General features: G+C 35.2%; 1 protein-coding gene across 1 annotated transcript in view; it reads left to right on the top strand.

Moving 5' to 3' along the window:
* Nucleotides 1-2,797, top strand: part of LOC110505765 (serine/threonine-protein kinase D1) — a 50,019-nt gene extending 47,222 nt beyond the window's left edge. The window contains 1 exon segment of the mRNA XM_090219343.1: nt 1,662-2,797. Coding sequence (XP_090075469.1) covers nt 1,662-1,895 — 234 coding nt within the window. The 3' untranslated portion in view covers nt 1,896-2,797.
* Nucleotides 2,798-21,907: the final 19,110 nt, after the last annotated feature.

Raw genomic sequence — 21,907 nt, 5'->3', positions numbered from 1 at the left:
CTGTCAGACCCCCCTGGCTACACTAAGTCTGTCAGACCCCCCTGGCTACACTAAGTCTGTCAGAACCCCCTGGCTACACTAAGTCTGTCAGATTCCCCTGTGGCTACACTAAGTCTGTCAGATTCCCCTGGCTACACTAAGTCTGTCAGACCCCCCTGGCTACACCAAGTCTGTCAGACCCCCCTGGCTACACTAAGTCTGTCAGATTCCTCTGGCTACACTAAGTCTGTCAGACCCCCCTGGCTACACTAAGTCTGTCAGACCCCCCTGGCTACACTAAGTCTGTCAGATTCCCCTGGCTACACTAAGTCTGTCAGATTCCCCTGGCTACACTAAGTCTGTCAGACCCCCCTGGCTACACTAAGTCTGTCAGACCCCCCTGGCTACACTAAGTCTGTCAGATTCCCCTGGCTAACCTGAGTCTGCCAGACCCCCCTGGCTACACTAAGTCTGTCAGACCCCCTGGCTACACTAAGTCTGTCAGACCCCCCTGGCTACACTAAGTCTGTCAGACCCCCCTGGCTACACTAAGTCTGTCAGAACCCCTGGCTACACTAAGTCTGTCAGACCCCCCTGGCTACACTAAGTCTGTCAGATTCCCCTGTGGCTACACTAAGTCTGTCAGATTTCCCTGGCTACACTAAGTCTGTCAGACCCCCCTGGCTACACTAAGTCTGTCAGACCCCCCTGGCTACACTAAGTCTGTCAGACCCCCCTGGCTACGGTAAGTATGTCAGACCCCCCTGGCTACGGTGAGTCTGTCAGACGCCCCTGGCTACACTAAGTCTGTCAGACCCCCCTGGCTACACTAAGTCTGTCAGACGCCCCTGGCTACACTAAGTCTGTCAGACCCCCCAGGCTACACTAAGTCTGTCAGATCCCCCTGGCTACACTTAAGTCTGTCAGACCCCCCTGGCTACGGTAAGTCTGTCAGACCCCCCTGGCTACACTAAGTCTGTCAGACCCCCCTGGCTACACTAAGTCTGTCAGATTCCTCTGGCTACACTAAGTCTGTCAGACCCCCCTGGCTACACTAAGTCTGTCAGATTCCCCTGGCTACACTAAGTCTGTCAGACCCCCCTGGCTACGGTAAGTCTGTCAGACGCCCCTGGCTACACTAAGTCTGTCAGACCCCCCTGGCTACACTAAGTCTGTCAGATTCCCCTGGCTACACTAAGTCTGTCAGACCCCCCTGGCTACACTAAGTCTGTCAGATCCCCCTGGCTACACTAAGTCTGTCAGACCCCCCTGGCTACGGTAAGTCTGTCAGACCCCCCTGGCTACACTAAGTCTGTCAGACCCCCCTGGCTACACTAAGTCTGTCAGACCCCCCTGGCTACACTAAGTCTGTCAGACCCCCCTGGCTACGGTAAGTCTGTCAGACCCCCCTGGCTACGGTAAGTCTGTCAGACCCCCCTGGCTACACTAAGTCTGTCAGACCCCCTTGGCTATGGTAAGTCTGTCAGACCACCCGGGCTACACTAAGTCTCTCAGACACTCCTGGATACAGGTAAGCCCTACAGCAAGAGTGATGAGAGACACGAGTTTGTCATCCAACAGCCGCAAAAAATTTTTTTTTTTTTTTACACAATCAAAAGAATACAATTGAAACCTTAGGCTAATGCTAACTACTGTGTCCCTGCTAATGATGTCCTTCTCAGGACTACCAAATGTGGCTGGACCTACGTGGCCTAGAATGGAAGATGCACGAGCGCTACGTCACGCATGAGAGCGATGACACCCGCTGGGAACGCCACGCTGAGCAGCACGGCCTGACGTACCCCGCCCACCTCGTCAACCCACACGCCGACGTTAGCGAGGGGGTGGAGCCTGACCACGAGTCGGAGGAGGTGGACTCCATGGCGGCCCTCAGCGACAGAGTCAGCGTGATGTGAATACTGTAAATGCAGGGATACTGTCCCCTTAAGAGTCAACGTGCTGTAGTACTGAACACTGCTGCCTCTGCCCCCTTAAGAGCCGTCTCACTCCCTCCACAACACAACTAACTGAGTGACTGACTGAGCCCTCCATTCCCAGCCAGCAGCTAGGGGCTCGATATCCAAACTCTGCCTTTAAACTAACTGCCTAACTAACAAATAATCAAATTTCTAATTGTCTGTATATGAGTCAATCAGGTGTATTGCCTCCCTGCCTCATGAAAGACAATCTAACGTCTTATACTGTAAAACTCTGGGTGCGAAGGATCATCCAGGTGTACTGTATGTTAAGTCAACAGCAGCAAACAACCCCCCCCCCCCCCCCCCCAAAAAAAAAAAGCCAGCTAAACGATTTAGTCAAAACCAAAATTAGATGTGTTTCACTGTGATTGGGTACGACCCAACGAGACAGCTCAGGACTAACCTTAGCGGTATTAAGAGTGAGAACTGATACTATTATTACTCAAGTTTTATTTCACTCTTGAATGTACCTTTATATGATGACATGATAAGAATTCACAGAAAACCAGTATAGCCAGAAATGGTGGAAAGACAAAGACAGAGAGGGAGATAGAGAGCGGACTCGGCTTCAAGAGTGTGGAGGCAAAATCCTGAGGCCTGGATACAGAGAAACAGTGAATGTAGAATACCTGTAAGCATTTGTTCTCATCATGAGCTAGCTGCTTTTCTAGTCTATAGTGTTGAAATGTGTTCATGATGTGATGCTGAATGTTGCGTATGTGGCTACTGTACAGTATGTTTGTGCTCTTTGCGCGATTGCAACCAGCCTTTAATGCATTTTTGCCTACAGGGAATACATTATTTTCTCTGGCTACACATTTAAATAAATATATTTCAAAGCTGATATGTAAGTCTTTAATACCATGGATTTATTACATGATTTGTGAGTTTGCTTTACACATACACCCCAATGCCTCGTGCCTTATATTTTGACCTACATTTGAGTACACTGGCAACAGGAGTTATTGAGAACATATGTTTACAAATTGCAAGTTATTTTAATCATGGCACCCATACTCATGCTGCATCTTCCATAGTTTAGGGGGACTGCATGAAGAATGAGCATGGAGAATCAGGGAGAAAGATGAGGGGAAAAGAGCCATTCCCCATACTGGGAGAAGAAAGTCAAGCCAGAGGTGAGACAAAACCATATGCACATTGGCTGAATGCCACTGATGAGAGAGAGACACTATCATTCACTTGGAGATTCATGTTGAGATTACATTTATATGATTGAGAGCTGGTTGAATCAGATGGTTTATTATTGGTATGAAGGCCTAGGTACAGTAGGTTGGGTAATTCATTCTGGGGACTAATTCGTAATCAATTTCCAGAGATATACATTTATGTATTATTATTTAATAATAAGTTATCCGTTTTCATACTTTGGAGATATGAAGGCACATAACAACTTATGCTGGTTTATACTGGCACATTGGAAAGTTACACGCACTGTTGAATGTACAACAATTACTATTCTACCATGAGATGGCGCTCAATACAAAATGTTTTCCGTTAGTCAATGGATCAGGGTCCACGCATACCTACTTCTGTGTTTAGTTGGGCACCAAGGGCCACAAGAAAAACATACAAAATTAAGAAAGACGGTAAATGAAAACATGCATTCCATACAAGACAAAAATATGAATATTATGAATTACCAGCCTTGTGACTATTATAGGAAACCCAAACAAATAAGAGCAGAAGTGATTGCTTCAAGTAAAATGATTTGCAAACACTAAGACGTATGTTTCCATCGAACATTGAACTATTAAGGAATAATAACACGTTTAAAGTGCATCCTTCCATAAATACTACCCTGCTAAAACTACCATAAACTTAAATTACCAAGTTAATTTCTTACAAATATTTTATTGAGGGGATTAGAACCAGCGCAAATATGTTTTGATTTATCTCATAGTTTCTGTTGAACATAAAGGAATGCTGTGTGCACTTCTCGGCATGATTGTCAAAATAGTGGACGAGGTTGTACACTTTGCCTTCTTTGAAAGCTTGGTCAAATCAAGATTACCTACCGGTACGTGGCATATCGAAACAGAAAAATGCAGCAGAGAAGCCATCTCCTCTATAAGGATTGCTTTTGAAATAATGGATAATGAATAATTAGTGTTGTTGACTTATTGCAAACATTATTACAAACATATCACAAATTGTAAACTGTAGCCATATTCGATAAGAGTCAGCAATACATTTTTGGAAAGGCAGGATATTCACTTGTTATAGCTGGTTATAGGCTATACTCTAATTTGGGTGTGCCTTCACGATTCTTCGGGTATAACAATAATGCAACGAAAATTACAGTTTAGTCTCCCGAGGATTTGATTAATTAAGGGACGAAATTCGAGACACCGGTCATTACCAATATTCAGATGCTTGAAATAAGAAACTAACTTAGCACAATTGTAATTATTATTGTTTTTATTAAATATTGTATTACCATTAGCATATTTTTATTATTACTTAGACATTTAACTGATTGTATTATTGATTATAATTTATAATGAATTATTATTAGGCCTACATTATTATTAACAATGTTATTTTTGTTGCTGTTATTATAAGATCATTATTGTTATTTTAATAGACTATCATAATCTTCATACCATTATTTTCAAAGAAGATTTACTAATGCATAAAAAAATACATTAAACATTATAACATGATAATGATATTTATTTTGCGGGAGATATTCCACAAATAAACGAGAATTCAAATCTTGTGTCTAGCCTTCCGACACAGCGTGCACGATCAATCAAAGAGAACCAAACAGATATCTCAATAATGATAATCAATTCAAACAGGAAAGTGTATGAAACACGATACAAAGGATGGAACCAATGTTTAGGCCCTACTGGTGAATGAAAATCTCACCTCGAATAGCCCTCATCGGCAGTGGCCCCCCATTCTGCAAAATAAATGGGCCTAAATAAATCACATTCACATAATTTCATGAATTAATCTGCATATTCTACTTCTGTTTGTAGCATTTTATTAACAACAGAAGAGAGCTGTCGACAACGTGTAGGCTATTTAATAGCGGGTTTTGCCGTAGAAGATATGTAGACTAGTTTATATGCTAATGAGAAATCACAAGTTCTACCGATGATAAACCGTATGTTCTGTTTCCAGATAACATGCTGAATGGGATTGTGGCATTAGTAGCCTAACTTGTTTATTCATTATTTTCCAATTGTTGGCACAAATAATAATTCCACCAAAAGGAAAAGAAAAAAGCTAAATGATGTAGTACTTCTGTTAGACAACAAGAAACAAAAAAGTCCCTTTGCAAATTGAGGAGGGTATGTCAATTTTGAGACCATAGCCTATACCAAACGAGACTTCTTCATGTAGGCTACACTACACTAGTATGTGGTCTTTCTCTTCCTGCACCGTTTAGTGGTGGCTTGTATTCCTCCTCTGATATTGATTTTATGTCAGGACTGTTTTTCTTTCCAGGTTGCCCCCAAAGGATCATTTGAAAAGAGTTTCTCAACTTTGAATATACAATGCTTGGTGACCATTAATGCGTCAGTTGGTGTTTATTTGACACAACATCACAAGTACATTTATAGATCAGTGTTGGTTGCCCATGAGCGCCGTACTATAGCGGCGGAAGCTCACTGAGCCCATGTGAACAGAGACGACTCCATTAGCGCGCGGAAATAGCGTGGTGCTGAGTGGATGCCAGTTCGCTGTCTGAAGAATGTACACCTGCAGTTGTACTCTGCCATCCGTCACTCTGCAACTCCAAACACATTCTTTACAACAACCGTGGTCAGTGAGCGACGACAGCAGGAGACAACTTTTCAAGCATAACTTATAAACAGGCCTTCAACACACACATTGCCTACACATAACACTGAGTTTTAAATTACACCCCTCTTTAAATATCCAACAGAAAAAAATAGGGCTACATTTATTTCCGCAAAATGAAAGTATTTTCATATTATTTCTTTTCGTTTGTAATTCTGTCTACAACTTGCACTCTCTTTGGTAATTATGAGACCTCATCCTTATATAACTTAATTTCCTGCACATGCCGATTTTGATAGTCTTCATAAATAGTACACTTATTCCCAATATATTGGGAATTGACTCCACCAATGGACCTGAATACAATTTCTCACTCACTGCTTGTGTAACTTATGCCCTAGCTCTGAAAAAAAGTGTCAAATAGTTTTTAATCTAATAAAGACTAACATTTTTAAAGTACAATTAGTTGGTAGAATAATTATGATTCAAATGTAGTAAAATACACAGATGGAATACCTAATTCCATTAGTTGGAAGTTTGTTAAATGGTGTTGGGTAAGGGGAGGGGCAGCACACAATCCACAAAAACTATATTTTTTTAGGCTGAACTTTGCACTATACTTCACTCCCTCTGAGAAGCCCTTCCGGTGTTGGTGTTGGAGTGCTCAAGCCTTCCATCCCCACAGTCAGGCCTCCAAATTATTGTTGGAGTGCTCCACTCTGTTTAATATTTCAGCAATATTGCTATCCCCTTAGTCAAAAGTTAAACTTTAAAACATATATTTTTCCTCTGGATGTCCCCACAGGGAACAGTTCAAGTTCTACAAATTGGGCTAGCTAAATATTATGATAACCTTTTCCCTTCTAATTTGTAGTGGAGTCTGAACACATGTTAGGCTCAACATCAATTACTGTGCAACATTTCAAGTGCATGGCTCATGGAAATGTCAGGGAGCTAGTGGTGGGGAATCAACCTCGCTGCACTGCACCGCACTGTGCCAGAGAGCATCATGGGAACTTATTTAGCCCAAACACAAATGTGCTGTTGTCTCTATCCAATGAGCGCTGTTGCCTCTAGTCGGAGAGAGAGAATCTGGAAAGTCAATAAGCAATTTGTCTGTCAATTAATCGAGAGACAGATTCAGGTTCACAGGCTCTCTCTCCTCTCCCTCAAAGTCTGTTTTCCTGGGATTATTTCACACCAGGCCTGTTTATGATCATATACTTTTGTTTGTTATGGTAGTGCTAGCTGTTTGGCCAACAGAGTAGTTAAGAGGCTCAGAGAGAATTTCCGTGCTGATCGCTCAACGTTCACTCTGTTGCAAAGTGTGTCTGACTAGAAAAGAGCGAGAGAGCGAAATAGCCCTGATTATTCCACTTTAGTCTCCTAGTAGTGGTTAGATGAAGTTATTCTGGGTCACCACTTCTCTCTCTCCGGCAGCCAGAGCAGAGCCACCCGGCGAGCGAGAAGCCCCTCTGTGTCTACAATCCAATAGTTGGCATCAATGAGCACACCCTGCCTCGCACGCAAGGGGCCAGGAGCGGAAGTAGTCGAGCAGGGTAACATTTCCCTTATTTGGCCCCACCACCACCGTCCACCACCAATACAACAAACTGTGCAGTTACACCACCAACACTGCAAATTCCCTGTGTGTTTGTGTTTAGCTGCCAGGGATGCCATACTGATCAAGAGAGTGGTTGCACTCTGCCGGGATTGAGGGAGGCAAGGATTGGATGACTAGCTGTATGGGGATTTTTTGAGTCTCTGTGTGTTCTTGGGCAATGTGGTGGAGATTAGTGGGATTACGGGTTTGGCAGAGGGAGGAGGGTTTAGGGATTAAACAAACCTTCCTTTCTGGCTCTGCACAGACACAGCATGCCAATGTTAGTGGTCCACTACTTTGCACGGGTCTGCCTGAATCTGCCCTCAGTGCTGTCTGTTGATCCTGCTTCTTCCCCCAAGCATGTTCTTCTTCTCATCTGCAATTAAGAGGAACATAAATGTTGGTCCTCCCAACTCTAACTGGGCTGGGCCTGCTCATGTTAGGCTGCATACATACACTCTGAGCAGCTTTCTTCGTGTCACTGACGTGCCCTTTATGTCTGTCAGTCACCCACTCTATCTCCCGCTCAGTCAGTCAGTGACTATGTCATGGAGCTATTTTATTCAGATGAATTCTCAAGTCTGTGTGCCAGTTGGTGGGAATGTAGGTCAGGTACAGACAGTAGAATAATGATGGACCTGGGTGATTCTGTCTGGAGGGAAAAAAGCTGTAGAAATATCATGAGAGTCCACTCATCAAATACAGTAGTAGAGCCTATATACACATTTCATACATCTAATCAAATACAGTAGTAGAGCCCATATACACATTTCATGCATCTAATCAAATACAGTAGTACAGTCTATATACACATTTCATAAATCTAATCAAATACAGTAGTAGAGTCTATAAAGACATTTCATACATCTCATCAAATACAGTAGTAGACTCTATAAACACATTTCACACATCTCATCAAATACAGTAGTAGAGTCTATATACACATTTCACACATCTCATCAAATACAGTAGTAGAGTCTATATACACATTTCATACATCTCATCAAATACAGTAGTAGTCTATATACACATTTCATACATCTCATCAAATACAGTAGTAGAGTCTATATACACATTTCACACATCTCATCAAATACAGTAGTAGAGTCTATATACACATTTCACACATCTCATCAAATACAGTAGTAGTCTATATACACATTTCATACATCTCATCAAATACAGTAGGAGACTCTAAAAACATTTCACACATCTCATCAAATACAGTAGTAGAGTCTATATACACATTTCATACATCTCATCAAATACAGTAGTAGAGTCTTAAAACACATTTCATACATCTCATCAAATACAGTAGTAGAGCCTATATACACATTTCATACATCTCATCAAATACAGTACTAGAGTCTTAAAACACATTTCATACATCTCATCAAATACAGTAGTAGAGCCTATATACACATTTCATACATCTCATCAAATACAGTAGTTGAATCTATATACACATTTCACACATCTCATCAAATACAGTAGTAGAGCCTATATACACATTTCATACATCTCATCAAATACAGTAGTAGAGTCTATAAACACATTTCACACATCTCATCAAATACAGTAGTAGAGTCTATATACACATTTCATACATCTCATCAAATACAGTAGGAGAGTCTATAAACACATTTCACACATCTCATCAAATACAGTAGTAGAGTCTATATACACATTTCATACATCTCATCAAATACAGTAGTAGAGTCTATAAACACATTTCACACATGTCATTAAATACAGTAGTAGAGTCTATAAACATATGTCATACATCCTATCAAATACAGTAGTAGAGTCTATAAACACATTTCATACATCTCATCAAATACAGTAGTAGACTCTATAAACACATTTCACACATCTCATCAAATACAGTAGTAGAGTCTATATACACATTTCACACATCTCATCAAATACAGTAGTAGAGTCTATATACACATTTCATACATCTCATCAAATACAGTAGTAGTCTATATACACATTTCATAGATCTCATCAAATACAGTAGTAGAGTCTATATACACATTTCACACATCTCATCAAATACAGTAGCAGAGTCTATATACACATTTCACACATCTCATCAAATACAGTAGTAGTCTATATACACATTTCATACATCTCATCAAATACAGTAGTAGAGTCTATAAACACACTTCACACATCTCATCAAATACAGTAGTAGAGTCTATATACACATTTCACACATCTCATCAAATACAGTAGTAGAGCCTATATACACATTTCATACATCTCATCAAATACAGTAGTAGTCTATATACACATTTCATACATCTCATCAAATACAGTAGTAGAGTCTATATACACATTTCACACATCTCATCAAATACAGTAGCAGAGTCTATATAAACATTTCACACATCTCATCAAATACAGTAGTAGTCTATATACACATTTCATACATCTCATCAAATACAGTAGTAGAGTCTATAAACACATTTCATACATCTCATGAAATACAGTAGTAGAGCCTATATACACATTTCATACATCTCATCAAATACAGTAGTTGAATCTATATACACATTTCACACATCTCTTCAAATACAGTAGTAGAGTCTATATACATATTTCACACATCTCATCAAATACAGTAGTAGAGTCTATATACACATTTCACACATCTCATCAAATACAGTAGTAGAGTCTATATACACATTTCACACATCTCATCAAATACAGTAGTAGTCTATATACACATTTCATACATCTCATCAAATACAGTAGGAGACTCTAAAAACATTTCACACATCTCATCAAATACAGTAGTAGAGTCTATATACACATTTCATACATCTCATCAAATACAGTAGTAGAGTCCTAAAACACATTTCATACATCTCATCAAATACAGTAGTAGAGCCTATATACACATTTCATACATCTCATCAAATACAGTAGTAGAGTCTATATACACATTTCACACATCTCATCAAATACAGTAGTAGAGTCTATATACACATTTCACACATCTCATCAAATACAGTAGTAGTCTATATACACATTTCATACATCTCATCAAATACAGTAGGAGACTCTAAAAACATTTCACACATCTCATCAAATACAGTAGTAGAGTCTATATACACATTTCATACATCTCATCAAATACAGTAGTAGAGTCTTAAAACACATTTCATACATCTCATCAAATACAGTAGTAGAGCCTATATACACATTTCATACATCTCATCAAATACAGTACTAGAGTCTTAAAACACATTTCATACATCTCATCAAATACAGTAGTAGAGCCTATATACACATTTCATACATCTCATCAAATACAGTAGTTGAATCTATATACACATTTCACACATCTCATCAAATACAGTAGTAGAGCCTATATACACATTTCATACATCTCATCAAATACAGTAGTAGAGTCTATAAACACATTTCACACATCTCATCAAATACAGTAGTAGAGTCTATATACACATTTCATACATCTCATCAAATACAGTAGGAGAGTCTATAAACACATTTCACACATCTCATCAAATACAGTAGTAGAGTCTATATACACATTTCATACATCTCATCAAATACAGTAGTAGAGTCTATAAACACATTTCACACATGTCATTAAATACAGTAGTAGAGTCTATAAACATATGTCATACATCCTATCAAATACAGTAGTAGAGTCTATAAACACATTTCATACATCTCATCAAATACAGTAGTAGACTCTATAAACACATTTCACACATCTCATCAAATACAGTAGTAGAGTCTATATACACATTTCACACATCTCATCAAATACAGTAGTAGAGTCTATATACACATTTCATACATCTCATCAAATACAGTAGTAGTCTATATACACATTTCATAGATCTCATCAAATACAGTAGTAGAGTCTATATACACATTTCACACATCTCATCAAATACAGTAGCAGAGTCTATATACACATTTCACACATCTCATCAAATACAGTAGTAGTCTATATACACATTTCATACATCTCATCAAATACAGTAGTAGAGTCTATAAACACACTTCACACATCTCATCAAATACAGTAGTAGAGTCTATATACACATTTCACACATCTCATCAAATACAGTAGTAGAGCCTATATACACATTTCATACATCTCATCAAATACAGTAGTAGTCTATATACACATTTCATACATCTCATCAAATACAGTAGTAGAGTCTATATACACATTTCACACATCTCATCAAATACAGTAGCAGAGTCTATATAAACATTTCACACATCTCATCAAATACAGTAGTAGTCTATATACACATTTCATACATCTCATCAAATACAGTAGTAGAGTCTATAAACACATTTCATACATCTCATGAAATACAGTAGTAGAGCCTATATACACATTTCATACATCTCATCAAATACAGTAGTAGAGTCTTTAAACACATTTCATACATCTCATCAAATACAGTAGTAGAGCCTATATACACATTTCATACATCTCATCAAATACAGTAGTTGAATCTATATACACATTTCACACATCTCTTCAAATACAGTAGTAGAGGCTATATACATATTTCACACATCTCATCAAATACAGTAGTAGAGTCTATATACACATTTCACACATGTCATTAAATACAGTAGTAGAGTCTATAAACATATGTCATACATCTCATCAAATACAGTAGTAGAGTCTATAAACACATTTCATACATCTCATCAAATACAGTAGGAGAGTCTATAAACAAATTTCACACATCTACTCAAATACAGTAGTAGAGTCTATAAACCCATGTCATACACCTCATCAAATACATTAGTAGAGTCTATTAACACATTTCACACATCTCATCAAATAGAGTAGTAGTCTATAAACACATTTCATACATCTCATCAAATACAGTAGGAGAGCCTATATACACATTTCATACATCTCATCAAATACAGTAGGAGACTCTAAACACATTTCACACATCTCATCAAATACAGTAGTAGAGTCTATATACACATTTCATATATTTCATCAAATACAGTAGGAGAGTCTATATACATATTTCACACATCTCATCAAATACAGTAGTAGAGTCTATATACACATTTCACACATCTCATCAAATACAGTAGTAGAGTCTATATACACATTTCACACATCTCATCAAATACAGTAGTAGTCTATATACACATTTAATACATCTCATCAAATACAGTAGGAGACTCTAAAAACATTTCACACATCTCATCAAATACAGTAGTAGAGTCTATATACACATTTCATACATCTCATCAAATACAGTAGTAGAGTCTATAAACACATTTCATACATCTCATCAAATACAGTAGTAGAGCCTATATACACATTTCATACATCTCATCAAATACAGTAGTAGAGTCTTAAAACACATTTCATACATCTCATCAAATACAGTAGTAGAGTCTATATACACATTTCATACATCTCATCAAATACAGTAGTAGTCTATATACACATTTCATACATCTCATCAAATACAGTAGTAGTCTATATACACATTTCATACATCTAATCAAATACAGTAGTAGAGTCTATATACACATTTCACACATCTCATCAAATACAGTAGTAGAGTCTATATACACATTTCACACATCTCATCAAATACAGTAGTAGTCTATATACACATTTCATACATCTCATCAAATACAGTAGGAGACTCTAAAAACATTTCACACATCTCATCAAATACAGTAGTAGAGTCTATATACACATTTCATACATCTCATCAAATACAGTAGTAGAGTCTATAAACACATTTCATACATCTCATGAAATACAGTAGTAGAGCCTATATACACATTTCATACATCTCATCAAATAAAGTAGTAGAGTCTTTAAACACATTTCATACATCTCATCAAATACAGTAGTAGAGCCTATATACACATTTCATACATCTCATCAAATACAGTAGTTGAATATATATACACATTTCACACATCTCATCAAATACAGTAGTAGAGTCTATATACATATTTCACACATCTCATCAAATACAGTACTAGAGTCTATATACACATTTCACACATGTCATTAAATACAGTAGTAGAGTCTATAAACATATGTCATACATCTCATCAAATACAGTAGGAGAGTCTATAAACACATTTCACACATCTACTCAAATACAGTAGTAGAGTCTATAAACCCATTTCATACATCTCATCAAATACATTAGTAGAGTGTATATACACATTTCACACATCTCATCAAATACAGTAGTAGAGTCTATCTACACATTTCACACATCTCATCAAATACAGTAGTAGTCTATATACACATTTCATACATCTCATCAAATACAGTAGGAGACTCTAAAAACATTTCACACATCTCATCAAATACAGTAGTAGAGTCTATATACACATTTCATACATCTCATCAAATACAGTAGTAGAGTCTATAAACACATTTCATACATCTCATGAAATACAGTAGTAGAGCCTATATACACATTTCATACATCTCATCAAATACAGTAGTAGAGTCTTTAAACACATTTCATACATCTCATCAAATACAGTAGTAGAGCCTATATACACATTTCATACATCTCATCAAATACAGTAGTTGAATCTATATACACATTTCATACATCTCATCAAATACAGTAGTAGAGTCTATAAACACATTTCATACATCTCATCAAATACAGTAGGAGAGTCTATAAACACATTTCACACATGTCATTAAATACAGAAATAGAGTCTATATACACATTTCACACATCTCATCAAATACAGTAGTAGAGTCTATATACACATTTCACACATCTCATCAAATACAGTAGTAGAGTCTATATACACATTTCACACATCTCATCAAATACAGTAGTAGAGCCTATATACACATTTCATACATCTCATCAAATACAGTAGTAGTCTATATACACATTTCATACATCTCATCAAATACAGTAGTAGAGTCTATATACACATTTCACACATCTCATCAAATACAGTAGTAGAGCCTATATACACATTTCATACATCTCATCAAATACAGTAGTAGTCTATATACACATTTCATACATCTCATCAAATACAGTAGTAGAGTCTATATACACATTTCACACATCTCATCAAATACAGTAGCAGAGTCTATATAAACATTTCACACATCTCATCAAATACAGTAGTAGTCTATATACACATTTCATACATCTCATCAAATACAGTAGTAGAGTCTATAAACACATTTCATACATCTCATGAAATACAGTAGTAGAGCCTATATACACATTTCATACATCTCATCAAATACAGTAGTAGAGTCTTTAAACACATTTCATACATCTCATCAAATACAGTAGTAGAGCCTATATACACATTTCATACATCTCATCAAATACAGTAGTTGAATCTATATACACATTTCACACATCTCTTCAAATACAGTAGTAGAGTCTATATACATATTTCACACATCTCATCAAATACAGTAGTAGAGTCTATATACACATTTCACACATGTCATTAAATACAGTAGTAGAGTCTATAAACATATGTCATACATCTCATCAAATACAGTAGTAGAGTCTATAAACACATTTCATACATCTCATCAAATACAGTAGGAGAGTCTATAAACACATTTCACACATGTCATTAAATACAGTAGTAGAGTCTATAAACGTATGTTATACATCTCATCAAATACAGCAGTAGAGTCTATAAACACATTTCATACATCTCATCAAATACAGTAGGAGAGTCTATAAACAAATTTCACACATCTACTCAAATACAGTAGTAGAGTCTATAAACCCATGTCATACACCTCATCAAATACATTAGTAGAGTCTATTAACACATTTCACACATCTCATCAAATAGAGTAGTAGTCTATAAACACATTTCATACATCTCATCAAATACAGTAGGAGAGCCTATATACACATTTCATACATCTCATCAAATACAGTAGGAGACTCTAAACACATTTCACACATCTCATCAAATACAGTAGTAGAGTCTATATACACATTTCATATATTTCATCAAATACAGTAGGAGAGTCTATATACATATTTCACACATCTCATCAAATACAGTAGTAGAGTCTATATACACATTTCACACATCTCATCAAATACAGTAGTAGAGTCTATATACACATTTCACACATCTCATCAAATACAGTAGTAGTCTATATACACATTTAATACATCTCATCAAATACAGTAGGAGACTCTAAAAACATTTCACACATCTCATCAAATACAGTAGTAGAGTCTATATACACATTTCATACATCTCATCAAATACAGTAGTAGAGTCTATAAACACATTTCATACATCTCATGAAATACAGTAGTAGAGCCTATATACACATTTCATACATCTCATCAAATACAGTAGTAGAGTCTTAAAACACATTTCATACATCTCATCAAATACAGTAGTAGAGTCTATATACACATTTCATACATCTCATCAAATACAGTAGTAGTCTATATACACATTTCATACATCTCATCAAATACAGTAGTAGTCTATATACACATTTCATACATCTCATCAAATACAGTAGTAGAGTCTATATACACATTTCACACATCTCATCAAATACAGTAGTAGAGTCTATATACACATTTCACACATCTCATCAAATACAGTAGTAGTCTATATACACATTTCATACATCTCATCAAATACAGTAGGAGACTCTAAAAACATTTCACACATCTCATCAAATACAGTAGTAGAGTCTATATACACATTTCATACATCTCATCAAATACAGTAGTAGAGTCTATAAACACATTTCATACATCTCATGAAATACAGTAGTAGAGCCTATATACACATTTCATACATCTCATCAAATAAAGTAGTAGAGTCTTTAAACACATTTCATACATCTCATCAAATACAGTAGTAGAGCCTATATACACATTTCATACATCTCATCAAATACAGTAGTTGAATATATATACACATTTCACACATCTCATCAAATACAGTAGTAGAGTCTATATACATATTTCACACATCTCATCAAATACAGTACTAGAGTCTATATACACATTTCACACATGTCATTAAATACAGTAGTAGAGTCTATAAACATATGTCATACATCTCATCAAATACAGTAGGAGAGTCTATAAACACATTTCACACATCTACTCAAATACAGTAGTAGAGTCTATAAACCCATTTCATACATCTCATCAAATACATTAGTAGAGTGTATATACACATTTCACACATCTCATCAAATACAGTAGTAGAGTCTATCTACACATTTCACACATCTCATCAAATACAGTAGTAGTCTATATACACATTTCATACATCTCATCAAATACAGTAGGAGACTCTAAAAACATTTCACACATCTCATCAAATACAGTAGTAGAGTCTATATACACATTTCATACATATCAAATACAGTAGTAGAGTCTATAAACACATTTCATACATCTCATGAAATACAGTAGTAGAGCCTATATACACATTTCATACATCTCATCAAATACAGTAGTAGAGTCTTTAAACACATTTCATACATCTCATCAAATACAGTAGTAGAGCCTATATACACATTTCATACATCTCATCAAATACAGTAGTTGAATCTATATACACATTTCATACATCTCATCAAATACAGTAGTAGAGTCTATAAACACATTTCATACATCTCATCAAATACAGTAGGAGAGTCTATAAACACATTTCACACATGTCATTAAATACAGAAATAGAGTCTATAAACATATGTCATACATCTCATCAAATACAGTAATAGAGTCTATATACACATTCCATACAGCTCATCAAATACAGTAGTTGAGTCTATAAACACATTTCATACATCTCATCAAATACAGTAGGAGAGTCTATAAACACATTTCACACATCTCATCAAATACAGTAGTAGAGTCTATATACACATTTCATACATCTCATCAAATACAGTAGGAGAGTCTATAAACACATTTCACACATGTCATTAAATACAGTAGTAGAGTCTATAAACATATGTCATACATCCTATCAAATACAGTAGTAGAGTCTATAAACACATTTCATACATCTCATCAAATACAGTAGTAGACTCTATAAACACATTTCACACATCTCATCAAATACAGTAGTAGAGTCTATATACACATTTCACACATCTCATCAAATACAGTAGTAGAGTCTATATACACATTTCATACATCTCATCAAATACAGTAGTAGACTATATACACATTTCATACATCTCATCAAATACAGTAGTAGAGTCTATATACACATTTCATAGATCTCATCAAATACAGTAGTAGAGTCTATAAACACATTTCATACATCTCATGAAATACAGTAGTAGAGTCTTTAAACACATTTCATACATCTCATCAAATACAGTAGTAGAGCCTATATACACATTTCATACATTTCATCAAATACAGTAGTTGAATCTAAATACACAATTCACACATCTCATCAAATACAGTAGTAGAGTCTATATACATATTTCAAACATCTCATCAAATACAGTAGTAGAGTCTATATACACATTTCACACATCTCATCAAATACAGTAGGAGAGTCTATAAACACATTTCACACATGTCATTAAATACAGTAGTAGAGTCTATAAACATATGTCATACAGCTCATCAAATACAGTAGTAGAGTCTATAAACACATTTCATACATCTCATCAAATACAGTAAGAGAGTCTATAAACACATTTCACACATCTACTCAAATACAGTAGTAGAGTCTATAAACCCATGTCATACACCTCATCAAATACATTAGTAGAGTCTATTAACACATTTCACACATCTCATCAAATAGAGTAGTAGTCTATAAACACATTTCATACATCTCATCAAATACAGTAGTAGAGTCTATATACACATTTCATACATCTCTTCAAATACAGTAGTAGAGTCTATAAACACATTTCATACATCTCATGAAATACAGTAGTAGAGCCTATATACACATTTCATACATCTCATCAAATACAGTAGTAGAGTCTTTAAACACATTTCATACATCTCATCAAATACAGTAGTAGAGCCTATATACACATTTCATACATCTCATCAAATACAGTAGTTGAATCTATATACACATTTCATACATCTCATCAAATACAGTAGTAGAGTCTATATACACATTTCACACATGTCATTAAATACAGTAGTAGAGTCTATAAACATATGTCATAGATCTCATCAAATACAGTAGTAGAGTCTATAAACACATTTCATACATCTCATCAAATACAGTAGGAGAGTCTATAAACACATTTCACACATGTCATTAAATACAGTAGTAGAGTCTATAAACGTATGTTATACATCTCATCAAATACAGTAGTAGAGTCTATAAACACATTTCATACATCTCATCAAATACAGTAGGAGAGTCTATAAACACATTTCACACATCTACTCAAATACAGTAGTAGAGTCTATAAACCCATGTCATACACCTCATCAAATACATTAGTAGAGTCTATTAACACATTTCACACATCTCATCAAATAGAGTAGTAGTCTATAAACACATTTCATACATCTCATCAAATACAGTAGTAGAGTCTGTAAACACATTTCACACATCTCATCAAATACAGTAGTAGTCTATAAACACATTTCATACATCTCATCAAATACAGTAGTACAGTCTATATACACATTTCATACATCTCATCAAATACAGTAGGAGAGCCTATATACACATTTCATACATCTCATCAAATACAGTAGGAGACTCTAAACACATTTCACACATCTCATCAAATACAGTAGTAGAGTCTATATACACATTTCATACATTTCATCAAATACAGTAGGAGAGTCTATATACATATTTCACACATCTCATCAAATACAGTAGTAGAGTCTATATACACATTTCACACATCTCATCAAATACAGTAGTAGAGTCTATATACACATTTCACACATCTCATCAAATACAGTAGTAGTCTATATACACATTTAATACATCTCATCAAATACAGTAGGAGACTCTAAAAACATTTCACACATCTCATCAAATACAGTAGTAGAGTCTATATACACATTTCATAGATCTCATCAAATACAGTAGTAGAGTCTATAAACACATTTCATACATCTCATGAAATACAGTAGTAGAGTCTTTAAACACATTTCATACATCTCATCAAATACAGTAGTAGAGCCTATATACACATTTCATACTTTTCATCAAATACAGTAGTTGAATCTAAATACACAATTCACACATCTCATCAAATACAGTAGTAGAGTCTATATACATATTTCAAACATCTCATCAAATACAGTAGTAGAGTCTATATACACATTTCACACATCTCATCAAATACAGTAGGAGAGTCTATAAACACATTTCACACATGTCATTAAATACAGTAGTAGAGTCTATAAACATATGTCATACAGCTCATCAAATACAGTAGTAGAGTCTATAAACACATTTCATACATCTCATCAAATACAGTAAGAGAGTCTATAAACACATTTCACACATCTACTCAAATACAGTAGTAGAGTCTATAAACCCATGTCATACACCTCATCAAATACATTAGTAGAGTCTATTAACACATTTCACACATCTCATCAAATAGAGTAGTAGTCTATAAACACATTTCATACATCTTATCAAATACAGTAGTAGAGTCTATATACACATTTCATACATCTCTTCAAATACAGTAGTAGAGTCTATAAACACATTTCATACATCTCATGAAATACAGTAGTAGAGCCTATATACACATTTCATACATCTCATCAAATACAGTAGTAGAGTCTTTAAACACATTTCATACATCTCATCAAATACAGTAGTAGAGCCTATATACACATTTCATACATCTCATCAAATACAGTAGTTGAATCTATATACACATTTCATACATCTCATCAAATACAGTAGGAGAGTCTATAAACACATTTCACACATGTCATTAAATACAGTAGTAGAGTCTATAAACATATGTCATACATCCTATCAAATACAGTAGTAGAGTCTATAAACACATTTCATACATCTCATCAAATAGAGTAGTAGTCTATAAACACATTTCATACATCTCATCAAATACAGTAGTAGAGTCTGTAAACACATTTCACACATCTCATCAAATACAGTAGTAGTCTATAAACACATTTCATACATCTCATCAAATACAGTAGTACAGTCTATATACACATTTCATACATCTCATCAAATACAGTAGGAGAGCCTATATACACATTTCATACATCTCATCAAATACAGTAGGAGACTCTAAACACATTTCACACATCTCATCAAATACAGTAGTAGAGTCTATATACACATTTCATACATTTCATCAAATACAGTAGGAGAGTCTATATACATATTTCACACATCTCATCAAATACAGTAGTAGAGTCTATATACACATTTCACACATCTCATCAAATACAGTAGTAGAGTCTATATACACATTTCACACATCTCATCAAATACAGTAGTAGTCTATATACACATTTAATACATCTCATCAAATACAGTAGGAGACTCTAAAAACATTTCACAAATCTCATCAAATACAGTAGTAGAGTCTATATACACATTTCATAGATCTCATCAAATACAGTAGTAGAGTCTATAAACACATTTCATACATCTCATGAAATACAGTAGTAGAGTCTTTAAACACATTTCATACATCTCATCAAATACAGTAGTAGAGCCTATATACACATTTCATACTTTTCATCAAATACAGTAGTTGAATCTAAATACACAATTCACACATCTCATCAAATACAGTAGTAGAGTCTATATACATATTTCAAACATCTCATCAAATACAGTAGTAGAGTCTATATACACATTTCACACATCTCATCAAATACAGTAGGAGAGTCTATAAACACATTTCACACATGTCATTAAATACAGTAGTAGAGTCTATAAACATATGTCATACAGCTCATCAAATACAGTAGTAGAGTCTATAAACACATTTCATACATCTCATCAAATACAGTAAGAGAGTCTATAAACACATTTCACACATCTACTCAAATACAGTAGTAGAGTCTATAAACCCATGTCATACACCTCATCAAATACATTAGTAGAGTCTATTAACACATTTCACACATCTCATCAAATAGAGTAGTAGTCTATAAACACATTTCATACATCTCATCAAATACAGTAGTAGAGTCTATATACACATTTCATACATCTCTTCAAATACAGTAGTAGAGTCTATAAACACATTTCATACATCTCATGAAATACAGTAGTAGAGCCTATATACACATTTCATACATCTCATCAAATACAGTAGTAGAGTCTTTAAACACATTTCATACATCTCATCAAATACAGTAGTAGAGCCTATATACACATTTCATACATCTCATCAAATACAGTAGTTGAATCTATATACACATTTCATACATCTCATCAAATACAGTAGGAGAGTCTATAAACACATTTCACACATGTCATTAAATACAGTAGTAGAGTCTATAAACATATGTCATACATCCTATCAAATACAGTAGTAGAGTCTATAAACACATTTCAT

This window comes from Oncorhynchus mykiss, chromosome 25 (genome assembly GCF_057628025.1).
Source record: "Oncorhynchus mykiss isolate SJ-2025 chromosome 25, ASM5762802v1, whole genome shotgun sequence".
NCBI lineage: Eukaryota > Metazoa > Chordata > Actinopteri > Salmoniformes > Salmonidae > Oncorhynchus > Oncorhynchus mykiss.
The sequence above is the reverse complement of the archived record's forward strand: the minus strand, read 5'-3'. Positions and strand labels throughout refer to the sequence as shown.